Below are 17,565 nucleotides of genomic sequence, written 5' to 3' on the forward strand. Positions count from 1 at the left end.
CAATATTTCATGAGCAGAAAGCAAGTGGCTGAGCAGGGTGAATCTTGTCAGCCTTCGCTTTTTACTCCGTACCACACTGGGCACTGAAGTGCACCAGAAAATGTGTCACTCAGAAACTTTCTAGTACACTAGTGCTGCGTGGTAGAGTCAGTCCAACACGACAAGAAGCAGTGATGATGTGTGGCTGCGCCTTATAATTTGGTTTTACATGCAACCAGGCATGAACTAATGCTCGAAGTGCTTAGAGATTGGGCTTCAACCCGTACCTTAGTTCTCTGCCCCTCGCTCCGAGACTCTAAAGAAGGAATACAGGGGAAGAAGCGAGCTTTTGGTCGGAGGGGGATACGAAAGCTTTCTCTTATCATGATTAGGGATAAGTGTCTCTCTACAAGGATCCTAGAAGGAGCATTACAAAAGCCACCAACTCGCGCTACGGCAGGTTAGGCGAAATGTAGGGTGCTTTCCCTTTTCTAGCACTTCTACCCGAGTGCATGCGCCCATTCTCTTCAGTCCCTTCTAGCCAAAGATGCTTTGAGGCCTTCGCATAACGTCAGTACCTGATGAGCTTCTCCCTGGTCTAAGTCCTAGTTGGGCGATAAAATACATATCGTGCCGTCTCCTGCTGCCTCCAAGGAATTAAAGGGAGGTCCTTCTTCCTGGACACTCTCTACATAGGCATGTGTATATAGTGAATTCGCTGCACGTGCTCATGACCTACCCATACTACAGATTACTTGAGCGAAACATGCAGAATTTAGAGTTTGAAGAAACACGCCAACCAACAAGGACCCCGAGCAAAAATGCCAAGTACGGATACTACCTATAGTCGGGCACAATCGAGAGCACAGGACCCTGTATTGCACGTTGTCCGCATGTATGTTCATATGTATACATATCTACCTGCGAACATTGATCTAGAGATAGACTTATATACATATAGGTACAGATCTACATGCATACGTCTTGGAAACTGCATACAGCAGGTGCCCTGATGCCGTAACCCCGGGCAGTCGCGTGTCTAGACACATCGAGACCGCGCAAAATCGAGATGCACCACATCTAAAACACATCTCAGTATCTTACGCGTTGTCATCACCACTTAATCTGCCAGATTTATGAGCGATTTCCGCAGCTGATGATGCGGAAGTTAGGGCTAAAGCGGGAGGAGCGGGCAGGTAGACCTGCATGGTTTCAAGAAAGTGCTTCCAGCAGCAGTAGGCGTGCATAAATATAAATAAATAAATATATATATATATACGCAGTATTAGCAGCCTCGCAGCAGCAGCAGCAAGTGATGCACTATCTCCAGTTGAGCTTGTAAGAATTGTCGATTCCCTGTACTTTCTGCCGCTTCTTGACGAGATCTTCGTCTCGGCGCTCCTCCCTGACGTGTCGCAACCCCGTAAAGGCACGGTGGTCAATTTCCTTCTTCTTCAAACCCTCCTGAAATCCACCACAGCCCCAAGCCACAAAGCATGCGCTGCCAAGCATAAGCCACGAAAAGCATGTCATACAGGAGCCAGACGCGTACTCAGGCGTGTGGTGATGGCTGCATTTAAGATCAACCACACAATTCCTCAAAGACGAGCGCCGCATGCAGACAGCCCCAGAAGCTGCAAACGACCGACAGCAACACTCCCCAAGAGTGCCTCTGCAGCAAAGCGGCACAGACTTGTGCACCTCACCTGATACTCTCTCCAGCTGCCTACGCGTTCATCCCGCTTCTTCACCCATTCATTCCTCTCCCTGCACTTTTCTTTCTCTTCTTCAATCAGCTTATCCTCCTTCTGAAACAACCCCCCCGCAACACACACACATACACTTTGAAACGCCACGTTATGGGGGCCCTTTATACGGCACCTCTCAGTCGCGCATGCACACCGGCACGCAGTCAAAGCACACCCACCGACTTAGGCACACACACACACACATAGACGCCAATAGAGTCTACAGGCGTAAGCGCTTACGTCATAGAATCTAGGAATGCACATACCTCTCGCTCATACTTCTCATTGGCGGCTTTACACTTGTCTGCGTAGTCCTTCTTCTCCTGGATTTCCTTCAGCAGCGCCTCGCAGCACTCAAAGACAGCGCCACGAAGGGCATCCAGCGTCTCGGGCAGCAGTTCTTGGCCAGCTGTGTCACAAGCAGCTACACTCTTATATCGGCGTTTTGTTGCAGTCCTCCACGGATACACCGCAAAGGTCATGCAGCAAAAAAGCTCACACAGGTGCATATACATATATGCATGCATATATACATATACATATACACATATGAATATACATACGTATATATATATATATGCACACAGCTCTAGACTTGTGCATTCCACGGCTCCCCCTCGTGCCCCTCTGCACAGAATTCACAAAAACAGCAAGCCTTATCAGTCTTCGTCAAAATCCTCGTCATTTCCCCACCGCCACTCCCTGCCCCTCCTCTAATGCCCCCAAAAGGCTGACCAGCTCGCCGTGCCTTGTTTTCTTGCACTCTCTGCTTCAACACGCGCTTCTTTGCTTCCTCAATGACACCCTCGTATCGCTGCCGGACGCCTTCTTCCTGCACCTTCTCGTATGCCTTATTCACGACTGAGCAGACGCGCATGCAAAAAGAAGGGAGCAGCAGCGGACAGCTGCAGAAAGGGGCAAAATGCAGCCGCGAGTGACGCTTTGCGCCAGCAGGCTGATGCAAGGCACTGCAGCAACACGGGCGCTTAGCACCAGCCAAAACAACAGACTCTGTGCAGCAAGAGCACCTCAGATGCAGCGGACCAAGTACCTTGAAACGCTTCCTGTGCAAGTTCATGTTTGCACTTGTCAGGATGAATCAGCAGCGACAGCTGAAGAAATCAGCACAAACCCGGCCTGCGCATATATGCGTTGAGTGGATCGGTGCCATGAAGACTTCTTTCTCATGATGAACGAAACAGAGGGAAAACGCAAGGAAAAAAAGTATTTTCTAGTGCCGAATGTGGCCCCTAGCCAGCCTTCCTCGGGTATACATTTCATGAGTAGCTCCCAGTTCCCATCCTCAAAAGACCACAGCCTGTGTGCCTCGTATATGCCAGATCACTCACCTTGCGATACTGCCTCCTGATATCCTCCTCCGTAGCATCAGGGGTAAGAAGGAGCACTTGAAAGGGCGAAACAAAGACCTGGGAGGTTAGCCGCACGCATTCGGAGGTAGCATCCCCGAAAGCAGCCACCACTACTTTGGCAGTCTTCGCCTGCGCAACTTCGGAAATTGTCTTGCCTTCGAGTGCTGCAGCAGCCGCAGCGCGGCGAGCTGTGCAAACAAGCAAACATACATACATTCATACATGCATTCATACATACATACATTTTATGCATACATTTTATGCATTCATACATACATTCATACATACATGCATGCATACATACATTTTACGCATCTATTCATGCATACATACATTTTATGCGCTGATACAATGATACATACATACATTCATACATACATTTTATGCATACATACATTCATACATACATGCATACATACAGACATGCATACATCCATTCATACGTCCATTCATACATGCCTTCATACATACATACGTTCACACATACATACATGCATGTATTCATACATACATACAGGTGGAAGGCAGAGAAGGGTAAGACGCCATGCCCAGGAGGGCTTTCTCTGCCTGCCGCTTCTCCTCATGGCTGCTTTTGTCTATGCGCGTATCAACGCGTGACGTTCAATCCATTGAAATGACGCTCTTACTTTGGGGGTTCGATGTGGGAATGCGCTCCAGTTCAGTCATGAAAGCGGCAAACGCATCATCCAGGTGACCCTGATCCTGCGTGTCGCTGCTGCCTGCTGCATCTGCTGCAGCTGTTTGCTCTTCTTCCTTCAAAAATTCCTCATACGAAGGAAACTTGAAGCCAGTAACTTCCCCCTCAGCACTGTCATCTGGGGGCAGATCTCGAGCTGCAGCTGCAGCCGCCAAGTCAAAGCCTCGGCACGTCGCGCTCGCGCCATTGCTGCTGCTGCTGCTCATGCCCATCGCCTTAAGATAGCGTTCTGCATAGTTGATTGATTCTTTGGAGCCTCCTTCTGCTGCATCCCCTGCGCAGCAGGAAGGCGCTTTGTCGCTGCTACTGCCGCCGCAGCAGTGCGCAGAGAAAGAACTGCCTTTTGAGTCATTAACCGATGCATCGGGAGCTCCCGATACACCCCGCTGCACCTCTCCTGCAGCCGCCTTTGCGGCTGCCCCTTCCGATGATGCGACCGCAGCTTCCTCTTTCCCTTCCCCCTTTACCACTGCCGCATCCCCTCCTGCAGCCTCTGCCATTTCGGCAGCTGGAACTTCCTCCTTGGCAACTGAGGCAGCGGCTGATGCAGCAGAAGGATTCTCGGCAGTCCCCATGGGCGCCATCTGCCTGCCGTTTCTATCGGCGATTCTCAACGGATTCCTTCAGAAAGCGACTGGTGGCAGTGCCCCCTGCAGCTGTTGCCACCCCCCTTTTGAAGCGGTACATGCACAGTAGACACATGCAGCGGCTGCCGACTGCGCCAGATGGAGGCGCTTCTCTGCCGTTCTTTCGGTGAATGCTGCACCGCCGCTGGTCCAATAATCCGCCCCTGTCTCTGCTGGAATGACTTCTACACTTGTCGACCCCATTCGTAAACAGCAACCTCCCTAAATAGGCCAAGAAAATTCCACCAGACGCGCAGGGGAGAGCCGCGCAGGCTGCAGGGTGCATGCGCCGAGGACGCTACACAGGAGGGATCTTCCGACATCGAGCACCACTGCTGCCCCAGGTGCGCCATTCGCTCCTAACTGTAGCCACTCCAGCGTTCTGTTTATTCAAAATTCCCAATTGGTAGCCGAAGTTTTGCGACTATTCTTCCCCAAACCCGGAGCCACAGCTCCCCCAGGGGCCCCCCCCTAGGGCTTGCAGGGGCCCCTCCGCGCGGTCCAAGGGGCCTTTTCTCCGGATTTTTTGAGCAGAAAACTCTAAAATGGAAGTTTTCACGCGGCTCTCGGGAGCTCCGCCGCTTTTTACTCGTGCACCTGCATGCGCTGCACCACGCAGGTGCCACCCCCTTCCGTGCAACTCCTCCCGCAGGTGTACAGCCATGCAAACATCGGCAGCTCCCGTCACCCACCCCGTATGGCCCCCCTTCGGCAGCCTGCAGACCAAAGGCTGCGAGGATGGCCTCTCGTCCGTCTCGCAACGCCGTCACTATTCTCGTGCTGGAGGCATGAGACATCCACGAGCAAGGTCGGTGTCGGCATAGACCTCCCAGTTGCACGCTGCGTACTGCCGTCAGCGTCTGACTTTCTGGCGTTGCTTGCAGCTGAAAATCCATGCACACGTCGACTCCTGGCCCTTGCTTGAGCTCCTTTTTACCCTACGGAGAAGCCTCCTGCTGCCGATGCTACTTGTGTTCTGTTGCGCACTCCTCGAGAGCCGAACGAACGACGGCCAAACTCCTTGTCTCTCTCTCTCTCTCTCCCGATTTCCCCTTTCTCCCGTCGCTACGCTGGAGTCGCTCCTCAGAACCCTCTTCAGGCCCCTGTTGCCTCAGGGGGATGCTGGCGATTGTATTGCAACCTGTGTGTCGCATGACGCGCTGCCTGCGCTGCAGGAGAGCTTCCACAGATCCGGACGTGCTCAACAGGAAAGGCGTTTGGGCTTTGGAGCGACGCACGTACCGCAGGGGGTTACTGCAGCTGCTCCTTCAACACAAGACACGGGCTGCTGCATTCGCTGCCATTGCATCTGCACTTCCACACTGCAGTAAGGTCCCACCCCTTCTCCCTGCTACTGCCGCCTTTGTGCTGGCTGCTTCGTCAGCGCTGTACAAACTTTTGCTCGACGGCCTGGAGGTGTCTGCGCCTTCTTTGCTGTTCCCTTCAGCCCCCTTCCTCCCCCCTTCTCCGGTGTAGGTACAAGCCCATACGCACCGCAGAATGATCCGGAAGTTTCGCGCGCTGCCCTTCTGCAGACTCCCGCTGCAGATGCCTCCCCTTCGCTTTGTGCTGTCTGCGCTTTCTTGCAGTCCATGTGCTTTCGCTACCGGGGCCGTTCACGCTGTTCGTTCCTGTAGACACCGGATTCGAGTTCTCCCTTTCCCCCAACTCCTTGCGCAAAGTCGCAGCGCGGCTGCAGCTGCTGGCAGCCTCTGACCCTGCAACTGCTGCCTCTCTACAGTGCTATGCGTTTCCCGCCTTCCCACGCCACCTTGAACATCCAGAGATGGAAACGCTGCTGCAGCAGCAGCGGCAGCTCACACCCGCTGCTGCCGCAGCAGCCGCAGAGGCCGCTCGGGAGAAACTTGCGCTGCTGATTAAGGCGCACATCGTCCCTGGAGCGCTCCCGCTAAAGCGCATCCTTACACATGTGAGCGAAGCCTGCGAAAAATGCGCACCACGCAGAACCGCCTGAATCCGCTTGATCGCCTTTGCTGCTGCTGGCTTGTTGCCGCTGTGCCGCTTCTGGGTACACGCGTGGACACACCTCGAGAAGCAAGCAGAGGGGCAGTAAGGCGGATGCTCTGCGGTGAGATGCGCTGCTTTGTCTAGCCTTCTCAGGATCCTGCGGAAGCAGATGCAGCAGCAGCAGACAGCAGCGCTGCTGCTGGCTCTGCTGCCGTCACCGAGCTGCATGCGTTGCTGGGGGGTGCAGGCGCTGGGGCTTTCGCTGTAGGCCCCTCTTTGGGGGGAGACCTCCTGAGAATTCGCAAAGAAGTGTCGCTTGCGACTGCTGCTGCAGCGCTGCGCACTGGCAGCAGCAATATTTCGCCGATCGTGCTGCAGCAGCACCAGAGACAGCAGCAGCCACAGAAGCAGCAGCAGCAGCTTGGACAAGGTTTGTTCAGAGTGTATGTTGAGGGCGCTCGACTGCTTCAGGGGGACTTGCGAGCCGCGAACGGAATCGTGCATTTCATAGATAGGCCAATCATTCCCTCTGCCTTGCTTTTAGAGTCTGCCTAGGGGCAGCGTATTCTTTTTTGGCGCTGTTTGGCGCTTTCTCTCTCTCGGGGTGTCTGCGGTCTGTGTGTATCTCGTCGCGTGCTCCTCCGTTCTGGGTGTAGAGCGCCAGGCGAAGTCGAATTGCAGTCTAGCTGTAGCCCTTAGAACGGAGTCCTCCCACTGGCTGCTAATCAGCTAGCTATGTGTTTGACGAGGGTTAGAGGACCTCCACCTAGGTCGCAACTGAGGCGTCTGACGGCACGGATTGGGATACGTGTGGCTAGTCAGCTTGCTGCCCACAGATAGGCCTAGTCTTTCTTATGCCCCCATAAGAGTAAGGCGCAGATGCCCCAAAAACTGTCTTCGCGAGGGATGTGCACCCGTGAGCTGGTCTGCGATGAGACTTGGTGAATTTGGAAAAAATACACAGCAAAAGAAGACGTCCTCACAGGATAAAGGCATACGGGGCAGGATGCAAATCGCCCTGCGTTTTACAGTCTATCTGCCCTCCGTTGTCTCTCCAATGGGGGCGTTTGCTACTAGAACGGGCTAGACCCTACACCCCCAACAAGGACTGGAGAAGCTGGCGAAGTAGTTTAAGCTCATCAAGTCTGTCTGGGATCGAACTCTTCGGATGGGAAAAAGGAAAGGGCTTAGCGCTGTACTCAGCATTTATGGCATCAACAAAGGTATATGAAATAGGCACAAGTGTGCAGGGCTAGGCCAAAGAGACTGAATTTTCAGGCTGCACCGGCACTAAAGGAGTTGGAGGGGCAGGGAAGGGCAAGGCGGCGAAACGCAGCCAATGACACGAATATGAACAAGCAAGAGTTATTCTGTGGCTCTCCATATCAACTTACAACTCGAAAGGCCAGTCGAAATTCGAAGGGAAACAATTAAGCCCGCGATGGAAAGTCTCTCACTTCTTCCAAAAGGCCACTGGGTTCTCAGCTTCCGGAGTTCAGGAACTCCTGAGAGGCGCAGATAGCGGCCCCATAGCACAGTTTATTGATCATGGGGCAATTGCTGACTTTTCTCTTTGGAGCCCATCGCGGAACTGCGTGCTGAAGTGCCCAACGAGCTGCAGAGAAAGTGCACCGGCTCAGAGCCAGGACGATCAGATTGTGTCGTTCATTCTTACGTACACCCGAAAATCTGTCTAAGAAGAGCAGCTCAAATGGAGTCTAGTCCGTTACAAAGAGTTTAGCGACAAGATGTAAGCTGGGTGGGGGCCGGAGAAGGCAGAGGGACAGAAGGGAACCGTATAGGAAGGGTTCTTTGCTCTTTTACGATTTTCTCCACTAGGAGGAGGTATATCCCTTCCTACCATTAATTTTCTCTAAGGATTGTGCAATCCGCTGCCCGTGTGTAGGCCCCGCTAGGCCTAGCCTCTACGCACCCTCTAGCTCGATACTCGAAGCCGAAACCCTTCACTGAGGAATTTTTCCGCTCAAAGAGTCAGGGTAGATAGTGTCTAGAACGTGCAAGGCGCCTTCATCATGACGCGGCAGATCTGGAGAGAGGCTGCCGGCAGAACAGCTAAGCTCATCCAACAAGGGTCAGGCGATCCCTAAACTACGTATTCTGAGGGTTTAGGGTACCTTTTAGCGCTCCCATTGTAAGAATATGTAATTTTTACGCGGCATTCTGCGGGTTTGTCTCTTATGAATTTTTAATGAGACCCACGACACCCGGGTGTATCGACAGGTCCGAGGCCCTGGACGCGGTGTCGTCCTCGCCTGTGCTGCCTCCTCAGCTTCAGCTTTCGTTCGTCTGCTCCTAATCACAAAAGGCGTCAAGCGTTCAGACCTGTAAAAATATAATCCTTTTGGGGGAAGTCATTTAGAGAATCCAGGGAGAATGGTATACGGAGGACTGAAACATAGCCGTCCATCTCAATCGCTCCTGCATCTACGCTCTTAGCGGCGACCTCGGAAAAACAAGTATCGCCGCTGCCGCACCGGGAGACTCCTGTGGCTGCTGCCGACAGTATGCTCCTTTTGGATGTTTCTGGGCAGTATTTTCCATGTTTTGTCTTAGACTGAATAATTTTGAGCGCTGAGCTCTCGTTGTGCCCCCTTCTAGCGTGTCTGAGCACCAGAGCTATCCATTTTGGTGTATGGGCATCCCGACGGCTCGCTGCCGCTGCTGGTTTCCCCCGGGTTTATACGATGGCAGGGGTCTCTCCTCTTTGGAGCCCTAGTGTTTTGTCTTCCTCTTCCTCCCTGGCCAGACCCTCTTAGTCTGCACCTGAAGGAAGACAGCACTCCCAGTTGCTGCAGGGGCGAGATCGGCTGAGAGGGTGCACCAGTGGTCAAACGGCAAGATGTGTTGCTACTGTTGCGGCTGGATGTCCTTACGGATTCGTGCTGCACTCTTGTTCGGGATTCCTCTTGTGTATGGCTCTGTGTTGCTGGCTCTCGTCGTATGGCTGCCACTCCCCTTCGACACAAGCCCGATCCTTTCTGTGTCCTGTGTTTCCTACGCCTGTCTCAATCTTCTTACGGGATGCGTGGGGGAACTCGGAGTTCTTCGACGGATAGAAGCGGCCCTTAGGGCCACGCTAGTGCTCCTTATTATGGAAAATGTAATCATGCTCTTCCTTTCGGGGTTCCTGTGCGGCTTCGCGGTGTATCGACACATGAAGCCTGGGAAAGTGGACCCCTATGCTCATACTTGGGTCTCTCTTTGGCTTCCTCCTGCGGCAAGAGTGGTTCTGTGCGTCGTCCTTTTCCTGCTTTCTCTGATTTCTCTCTGCTCTCTCTGGGTAGTGGCGGAGTATCAAGCCGAGGTCGATGCGGAGGCCTTCCTGAAGGATGCTCAAACGCTGAAGCAAAGAGAACGGCTGGCTCTTTTGCATGAGTACAAAGAACCTCTTGGCGCAACCATAGAAAAGTCTTCAGGGGCCTCTGAGGAGGAGGTCCAAAACACAGGGGAACCTCAGGGACCTGGTAGAAAGCCACAAAAGGAAGGCGGCTCTGTTACTATAGCAATGCCAGATCACATAGACCCCTAAATAATCTCTGGCTTCCGAGTTTGGGTAGGGGAACCCCTAGACATGTGCAGTAAAGGCTCCACCTTCGGAGGGTCGATTTTTGAAGGCGGGTACTGCCTCTAATGAGCAGTAGTAGCAGCAGCAGCAGCGCCTACGGAATCAGCAACATTCGCCGTAGCACTAGCAAACGCACGACGAATGACGACTAGAAAAGGGCGCAGAAAGGCGGGCCCTGACTATATGTGTGGCATCCCTCGGTTCACTTCGCTGCTCTCTCCGTCACGGCTGCGCGGAAAGAAACGGCTGCGGCTGCCCTTCATGTGAGAGAGGGCAGTAGCTGCAAGCAAGAAAAGTGTTCTTTTGTGCATGGCCTGCTCCATTTGCAGCGGCAGCAGAAACAGCACTTGAGAGTGCTGGCCGTGAGCGCTGATTCACATGGCATGGAGTTCCATGCCAAACTTCCTTTGGGCTGCGCAAGAATCTTGAGGTTCATAGAATCGACAATTGTTTTGTGCTTGAGGTCTGTGCACAACTCGGGGCAGAGCAAACAAATGTAAGTTTTTCAAAGGGAGTATTTTTGTCCAGAAGCGGCATCACAGGCGCTGTTTCTGGAGTAGCAGCATCACTGCCTGTTGTTGCTGCTGCTCTCCTTGCATGCAGCAACAGAAAACAATACCCAAGAGGCTGCAAGGTCCGCAGACCAAAATTCCTTTTTGTGCTTTTTTATAGAAATTAAAAGCCATTTGCCTCTCTCCTAGAGTGCCTCAAAAGGAGTAGCACAGCATCCGAATCCGGCTAAAAGGTGCTACTTATCTAAAATAGAAGGAGCCGTTACAGCTACGTCCGTAGAAACATAGTTCCCATGGCAGCCTGGAGCTGCTGCAATTCCTACAGGGGCGGCAGTTGCTGTTTGCTTGATCTTCTTCGGCTGCTCGCGTCTTTGCTCTGCCTCGGGCCTTCTGTAGTGGCAGCCAAAGGAGCAGCTCATTCGTCTGGATCCTCTTCAGAGTCTTCCACCACCTCTACCTGGATTCTTGTTGTGGTGTTGCTGCCTGCTGTCGTGGCCTTGCCACTGTGGCTATCGGCAGTGCTGCCAGCAGCAGCAGAACAGGGGGAGCCTTGACTCGCTGCCTCCTCTTCTTTTGCTGGAGGACGTGGCGAGTCAACATTAATCCTGCTGCCTCCGTCAGTGCCTCCACTGGCATTGCTGTGACCATTACCTGCCCTTGGCGTCTCTGATAGCTTCCCCTCTTCACAGATGTCCTCTAGGTCTGGAGGGGCGGCTTTATGTGTGCTCCCTTTGGAGGCCCCTATCTCTGTCATTTGTGCCATTTTCTTTTCCCAGGCCAAGAGCTCCTCTGCAACTGCCTGTTTGTCTGCCGCTGTGATGGGGGTGCCCCCAACTGGCTTCCCTGTGAGCTTTTCTATCCTGTCTTTTGCGGCTTTCATAAGCTCTACGTAGTAGCCCCCGTCTTGCTTCAACATCGCTAACATCTTCTTGAGACGCTTCGGGTCGGTGCACTTTTCTATGGCTTCAAAATCGATATCCGTGAGGGATAGGGAAGCCATTTTTAGCTGTCCGTACACTACACCGACAGCGCTACTAGCAGGAGAAGGTGCGCTAGGATAAGCCAGACACTTGAGCTAAAGAAGGCCTCCACGTTATGCTAAGTGAGGGTGTTTTTCATAGCAGTCTTTGCACAAATAGAGCAGCAACAGCAACGGCGAAATCTAGAGGACAGACTTAAGAGGAAGGGTCTGGGGTGACTACGAAGAAGGCAAATACGAAAAGAGACATTGGATGCGTTATAGCAGCCCCCAAGGGGTAACGGGGTGTATGCACATCGCGTCGTGCTCCGGTAGTATGCCACAGAGTGTAACCCCAATCCAAAGTCAAGGTGATAGAAAGCCTAAGCATCTGGTGTGTGCTTGTGCGTCTTCGGGATTTCGTTGAGGCAGATTATAGGTTCCTTCGTGAAGAGGGAAAGGGAGTCCATGGGGTCGTTTGACACGACCACTGCCAACGGGGACGGCGGGGGTTCTCCCTTTGCATATAGTTTCAGTTGCGTGTGCCTGATTTTTCCGTAATTGCTTAGTTTTTGTGCATTTCACTTCTTTAGGAATAAATAAGGAAAGGGAAGCGCTTTGTTTCGCCGGGCTGAGCGTCTCCCTCATGAGACGACACGTGGTCACTTGGTGCCCCCGACCGTCACCCCACTGCAGCTTGTCAATACACCCCAGATCTTTTTTGATCTGCTCCGTCTCATCCTCCAACAGGTGCATTTATTGAATCCTTTATTGCTCTTGTGATAATTTTCTCCGTTACCATACCCCCTACACAGCACGGAGAGGCCCTTTCAAATTCGCCGTAGAGACAGTCGTTGCAGTCGCTTCCCCCGAGGCAACGGCGCTGGCAGGGGCAACGAAGGAGGTAGAGTGCGGCATCGCGTGAGCTGTAGAAAATTTAGATCTAACTATCTCTCCAAATACACCTAGAACCGCAAAAAGAGGGGAGGAGAGCCAAACATTGCAATGTATGAAGAACGGGCACTTGAATGCCTCCCTCATCTGGAGGAACAACGCAGGGGTAAGGGCAAAGGCCCCCTACGACCGATTAGGTGTAACAGAGGAGGCACCTTTCTTCTTCGACCTCTGCTGCAATATCTGCTGCACTGAATTGTTAATGCAACTCGCTAGTGGGATACATAAATACGCTGCGGTGCAACCGTGGCTGTGCGTGGTCCTTCCTGAGTCATGGTTCTTGTGCTTCTAGCAGAGTCACCTCACTTCTCTCTACGCGTCTGCACATCGCAACGCAGCTGTCGCTTTTGTGTGGATCGCTAATCAGGAAACGGGGGGCGGGCTTGCCCCTTACTGCAGCAGCTCAGCATTGTCCTGTTAGTATGCATATTCCTCTTCAATACAGGGGGCCTTGTGTTGGAGGCAGGCTGGCATCTCCTGTCGATTTTCTCGTTTTGCTCGCAAGTGTCTCTAGCAGTTGCGTCCCTCGCTCTCATTGCCTTAGAGGCACCCTCCCTTTCCGAAAGCGGCGGAACAGGTGGCCTCCGCGAAGGCTTAAATGGTATGCCTTTTTCTGGAAACGAGGAAAATAACCCCTTTGGGATCCCTCAGGGAGAAATACAGGAGGGCGACGACCCCATACACACGCCGCGAAGTGCCTCTCTCCTTGAAAGGGGTGTTCTCGCTTGCGTCTTAGGTAAGCAAAGGCATCGAGCTCGTCGCCTAGCTTTAAAGAACTGGTCAGACAGGTAGCGAGAGGCTGTACATGCGGCAAGCGCCTTCGACAGGCCTATTCGTTTAGCACCAAGGGGCAGCACTTGCCAGGCAGGTATACACGGAGAGTTGGCTGTCTACCCACCACGCGACCAGTGGTGTGGCTCCTGTGCCTGTAGGGGTTTTTGGATTATGGCACTTTTGGATAAATCTGCCAAGTGGCATTTGCTCTTTTCTTCTAACCCTAGTGGGCCTCTTTGAGGTGTCGCTACACTTTATTGGTTGGGGGGAACGCGACGCAGTAAAGGCCCTTGCGGGCGGAGCCACCTTCGCCAAAGGTATACTTTTTACGAGTAAGTTGCCTCCTGCTGCCGAACTAGCCTTCTCGGCACACAGGAACTACTAGAGGGTGCCTCGTGAACAAGCCAAACAGCGAGTCGCTAGCTGTACCCATCGAAGATGTCAGGGGAACCCCGGGGGGGGCAGAGGCGCTAGCTAGGCGGCAGACCGCCAGCTGTCGAGCCGCGTTGACAGCTACCCACCATGCACCCATCACAGGCACACAAGATAGTGGCCATATCACTAGCTAAGATGCGTGCAAACCATGACCCTTTCCCCTATCCCTCCCCCTCCCCCCCACAAAAACTCAGATCACTTAACAAGAACTCTTGGAATCTGTCGTATGGGTGCGCAGCACGGGGATGGCAGTATGTACGGTCCAGCGACTTTCGTTCCCCTGAAATTATTTCTCAGGAAGAAAGCATTGGTGCTGGCGATGCTGCGCTTCTTCCACAGCCGCAGCTGCTTCTACCACAGCTGCCCGGTGCAGCGTCTGAGTCCGCCTCAGCACCCATTCGTTACCCAGAATCCCCTCAGCAGCCGCTGCACGAGCCGCTTCTGCAGTTCGGCAGCAAGGCCCTTGAGCGAGCGATCGCTCACTGAAGATCTACACAGTGTGGCTTTCGCAGCGTAGCGCAGCCGTGGCAGCAGGGGTGACCCCGTTGCTGCGACAAGATGTCAAGTACAGCCGACTTTAGAACTCGGCACGCTTCGCTTCAGATTGCACGCACTATTGTTGCTTCTTGCTCTCCCTCCGGAGCGTATGTGCGCATATTCGTGAGGGGGTTTCGCACTGCGCTTTTTTCTGCTTCATGCTCTCGCGCTGCTGCTGCTGCTGCTGCATGATGATTTCTGAAGGCCGCATGGCAGCCAGGCCCCCCAGCTCAGTAACCAGCCACCCCGCCACGCTGCTTGCCAGAATTAGAGGTAGCGTCGCATGTACTGGTCAATCGCAGAGAAGGCCACTGCACAGAGCAGATAAAGCGCCAAAAAACCCCCTAGAACGAAGAAAGGCACACGTGCTCAGGACGGGAGGTGCCTATCTATCTACAGCTCGTCAGCATACATTCATTCGCAAGTTTTGCAGAGGAAACTTCCCCCTCCCCCCCTGTCTGTCAATCTGCCAAGCGTCGTCCAAGCCGCGGCGACACACGCCATCCTCGGCTAGCGACACGCAAAGAAAGCCCGTCAGGCAACAAAGCCGCGTCTTCCTAATAAGGTGGAATAGCCACTATTTTCCTGACAAGGAGTGCAGTCAGAAAGCCATATATGTGGGTAGCTGCAGGAAGGCAGGAGGTGACTACTCACCCGCAGAGGCTGCACCGTAAGCCCCCAAAACTCGCCAGCTGGCTTGCACCTTGTACAGACACCCGGCGAGTCCCCCCGCAACGGGGGCGTGAACTTCCGAATCTCCACGCACCAGAATGAGTAAATTATTGAAGCAGCAATAGAACAAGCCTGAGGGAAGCAAAACAACCACCCATGCGAAAAAAATGAGCGGCGCAGGGAAAAAAACTTCCCAAAATGACGTGTTGAACATGGCATGGCCAGCGAACCGCCGCTGATCCCTGTTTCCCTACAAGAACGGGAAATTTTTTTTCGAATGGGAGCGGTGTTGTCTCTGCTCTCTAAAGTATACGAGAGCGCCTCCGCGGGAGGATATTATACGACTAATGTGTCCACTGTATCCATCATTGCGCCGCATACTCAGGGTGCCTAGTTGGCTGCCCATGGCAGGGGCATATGTGCCGCAGCCATTGAGAATCGCATTGAGACGTAGACGTGCCGAGGGGCCCCCCTTTCTAACGCCCGAGGCGAATCCAAATGAACCCCCCAGAAGGGCCCCTAAACAGCAAAAACAAAAACGCAGCAGCCTGAGCATGAGCAGCATGAGCACGTGCAGCAAGGTCAAGCCAAAATGTGTAGCATGAGCATGAGCAGCATGATCATGAGCAGCATGAACATGAGCAGCATGATCATGAGCAGCATGAACATGAGCAGCATGATCATGTGCAGCATGATCATGAGCAGCATGAACATGAGCAGCATGAACATGAGCAGCAGGAGCATGAGCAGCAAGGTCCAGCAGCATGAGCATGTGCAGCATGAACATGAGCAGCATGAACATGAGCAGGAAGAGCAAGCCAAAATGTGTCTATACACAATGGGCGAAGGGGGGATGTCGTATATATAGTACGAAGGGTCACGTGGGTGTGAGCTGTACAGACACTAGAGGAGAGTGCCGCATGCATACGAGTGCACAGGAAGCAATGGCGACTCGAAGTCGCAGCAAAGACGGAAAAATTTTGGAGGACTGAGAAGCAGAGCGAGAGCGGCACGAAACTCCAGGTCCAAGAAAGCAGCCCAGCGTGGCTTCTTTGATAATGACTCGAGAGAGCTTTTACGGAAGGAGGGAGAAAGAAAGAGGGGAGAAAGAATCACCTGCAGCATAGCCAACCCCTGCACTGTACGTCAGCTTCTCTCCGAACTGCTTCCCATATCCGTAAAGATATAATTCTTCCTTTCCAAACGCTGTACGGGAAGACGGGGGCTCAAAGCCGAGGCCAAAGCTCAGAGTGCTCCCACTGCTGCCATAGTCTTTTGGGATACTGCTGGCTGGTGAGGGAGACGGGAGAGAAAAGCCGCCAGGAGGGGCGAGCGAGCCAATGCCAGCGGCAGCAAAGCTGCTGCTGCTGCTGCTGCTGCTCTCCTCGCTGGAGAGCGACATGCTGGGGCTCAAGCGGGATGGAAATACACGAGCTGTAGCTGCTACTGCTGCTATTGCTGCTGCTGCTGCTGCTATTGCTGCTGCTACTGCTGCTATTGCTGCTGCTACTGCTGCTATTGCTGCTGCTGCGATCGTGAGTAGCAGCCGTTAGCCGCATGCCAGCACTTGGAAGTGCTGCCTTGTCGTGGAGTGTACGCGGGTGCTGTAACGCGCCAGAGTCACCAGTCAAAGTAGGGAGGCCCCTGGACAGCTGCAGCAGCAGCTGCAGCAGCTGCTGCTGCAGCAGCGGTGTCTGGCTGAGTCGGTGAAGGCAAAAGACTCCCCCAGGCGGCTCTCGTTGTTGGGTGCTGTGCCACAGGAGTGTCTCGACGCTGTTTTCACTGCTGCTGCTGCTGCTGCAATGTCGAGGCTCTTTTACTGTGTGGGGCGGTAGCCTCGGGTGAGACTTCCACGGGAGCGACGGCGTCTTCTTCTTTGAGTGCCCCCTGCTGCGCTTGCTGTGCAGAAAACCAGGAAGAAGAGAGCCATGAATGACACGCCTTTGCCTGTGAAGAAAAAAATTCCTCCTCCGGTGCCTTATCGAAGAAAAGGGGCAGCTGCTGCTGCTGCTAGGCTGCTGCTCTGCTGCTGCTGCTGCTGCTGCAGCCCCGACCGCAGCAGCAGCAGCCTAGCAGCAGCAGCAGCAGCAGGCGTCACCACGTCTGGACGCTAATTTAGGAGCTACATAGGGACTGAACAGAAGCAGAACACGATGAAAAAGAACGGTGTGTAGGGCAGTTGAGCGTTAGATCGCCCTCGGGAGAAGTTGGGTGTATGTACGGCTCGGGCAGGACACAACACAGCGCACAGTGTAGCGGCAGCTGCTGCAGCAGGAGCACGCGATCCACAGCTTTTGGTCCCTCTTCGGCGCTAAAGGACACAGAAAGCGCCCTTTTCTTCCTCAAAACCGTGCCTTTTCAAAGCAGCAGAGACAGAGGCAGCAGCAGCAGCAGAGCTAGCGGCCTGGCAGCCGGAGGAGCAGCACGATCAGCAGCCCGTCCATGGATGCCTCTTCTGCTTACAAACCGGCTGGAGAGGGCAGCGAGCCCTCGCCGTCGGCGTGGGAGGGCAGTGGGGGGAGCGCCACCCCCGAGAACGGGGGTGTTTCGAGCAGCGCGAGCGCAGAACGCTCCTTGATGGTAGCAGGAAGCCCTCCTCTAGACGCCGCAGGCAGTGCCAGAAACGCCCCCTTCAACTGCCCGCTGCCAGCGCCGGGGGCCCCCCCCCGTGGGGCTTTGTTGGGATACCCGCCTCTGCAGCAGCAGCAGCAGCAGCTGCAGCTGCAGC

At 53.8% G+C, this 17,565-nt stretch overlaps 5 protein-coding genes across 5 annotated transcripts; 2 read left to right on the forward strand and 3 right to left on the reverse strand.

Annotated features, from left to right (window-relative positions):
* Positions 1-1,299: 1,299 nt before the first annotated feature.
* On the reverse strand, positions 1,300-4,645 carry LOC34618008. The gene is made up of 9 exons (XM_026334099.1): positions 4,551-4,645; positions 4,153-4,412; positions 3,745-4,089; positions 3,077-3,285; positions 2,779-2,839; positions 2,463-2,588; positions 1,994-2,136; positions 1,686-1,787; positions 1,300-1,443 (listed from the first exon to the last, which is right to left on the reverse strand). The coding sequence occupies exons 1-9, from the start codon at positions 4,643-4,645 to the stop codon at positions 1,300-1,302; spliced, it is 1,485 nt and encodes a 494-aa protein (XP_026189884.1).
* A 341-nt stretch (positions 4,646-4,986) lies between these two features.
* On the forward strand, positions 4,987-9,186 carry LOC34618009. Its single transcript, XM_022731354.2, has 8 exons — positions 4,987-5,249; positions 5,617-5,768; positions 6,031-6,371; positions 6,554-6,954; positions 7,395-7,660; positions 7,814-8,004; positions 8,651-8,754; positions 9,039-9,186. Exons 1-8 carry the CDS (start codon positions 4,987-4,989, stop codon positions 9,184-9,186), a joined length of 1,866 nt encoding a protein of 621 aa, XP_022591298.2.
* An 83-nt stretch (positions 9,187-9,269) lies between these two features.
* Positions 9,270-9,959, forward strand: LOC34618010. Its single transcript, XM_022731355.2, has one exon. The coding sequence runs from the start codon at positions 9,270-9,272 to the stop codon at positions 9,957-9,959; it is 690 nt and encodes a 229-aa protein (XP_022591299.2).
* Positions 9,960-10,743: 784 nt separating this feature from the next.
* Positions 10,744-11,507, reverse strand: LOC34618011. Its single transcript, XM_026334100.1, has 3 exons — positions 11,263-11,507; positions 10,965-11,085; positions 10,744-10,851 (listed from the first exon to the last, which is right to left on the reverse strand). The coding sequence occupies exons 1-3, from the start codon at positions 11,505-11,507 to the stop codon at positions 10,744-10,746; spliced, it is 474 nt and encodes a 157-aa protein (XP_026189885.1).
* Positions 11,508-14,432: 2,925 nt separating this feature from the next.
* Positions 14,433-16,239, reverse strand: LOC34618013. The gene is made up of 4 exons (XM_026334083.1): positions 15,954-16,239; positions 15,219-15,356; positions 14,820-14,969; positions 14,433-14,476 (listed from the first exon to the last, which is right to left on the reverse strand). Exons 1-4 carry the CDS (start codon positions 16,237-16,239, stop codon positions 14,433-14,435), a joined length of 618 nt encoding a protein of 205 aa, XP_026189868.1.
* Between the last annotated feature and the right edge of the window lie 1,326 nt (positions 16,240-17,565).

The sequence above is a fragment of the Cyclospora cayetanensis genome, unplaced genomic scaffold (assembly GCF_002999335.1).
Source record: "Cyclospora cayetanensis isolate NF1_C8 unplaced genomic scaffold, CcayRef3 CcayRef3_contig_36, whole genome shotgun sequence".
Classification (NCBI taxonomy): Eukaryota; Apicomplexa; class Conoidasida; order Eucoccidiorida; family Eimeriidae; genus Cyclospora; species Cyclospora cayetanensis.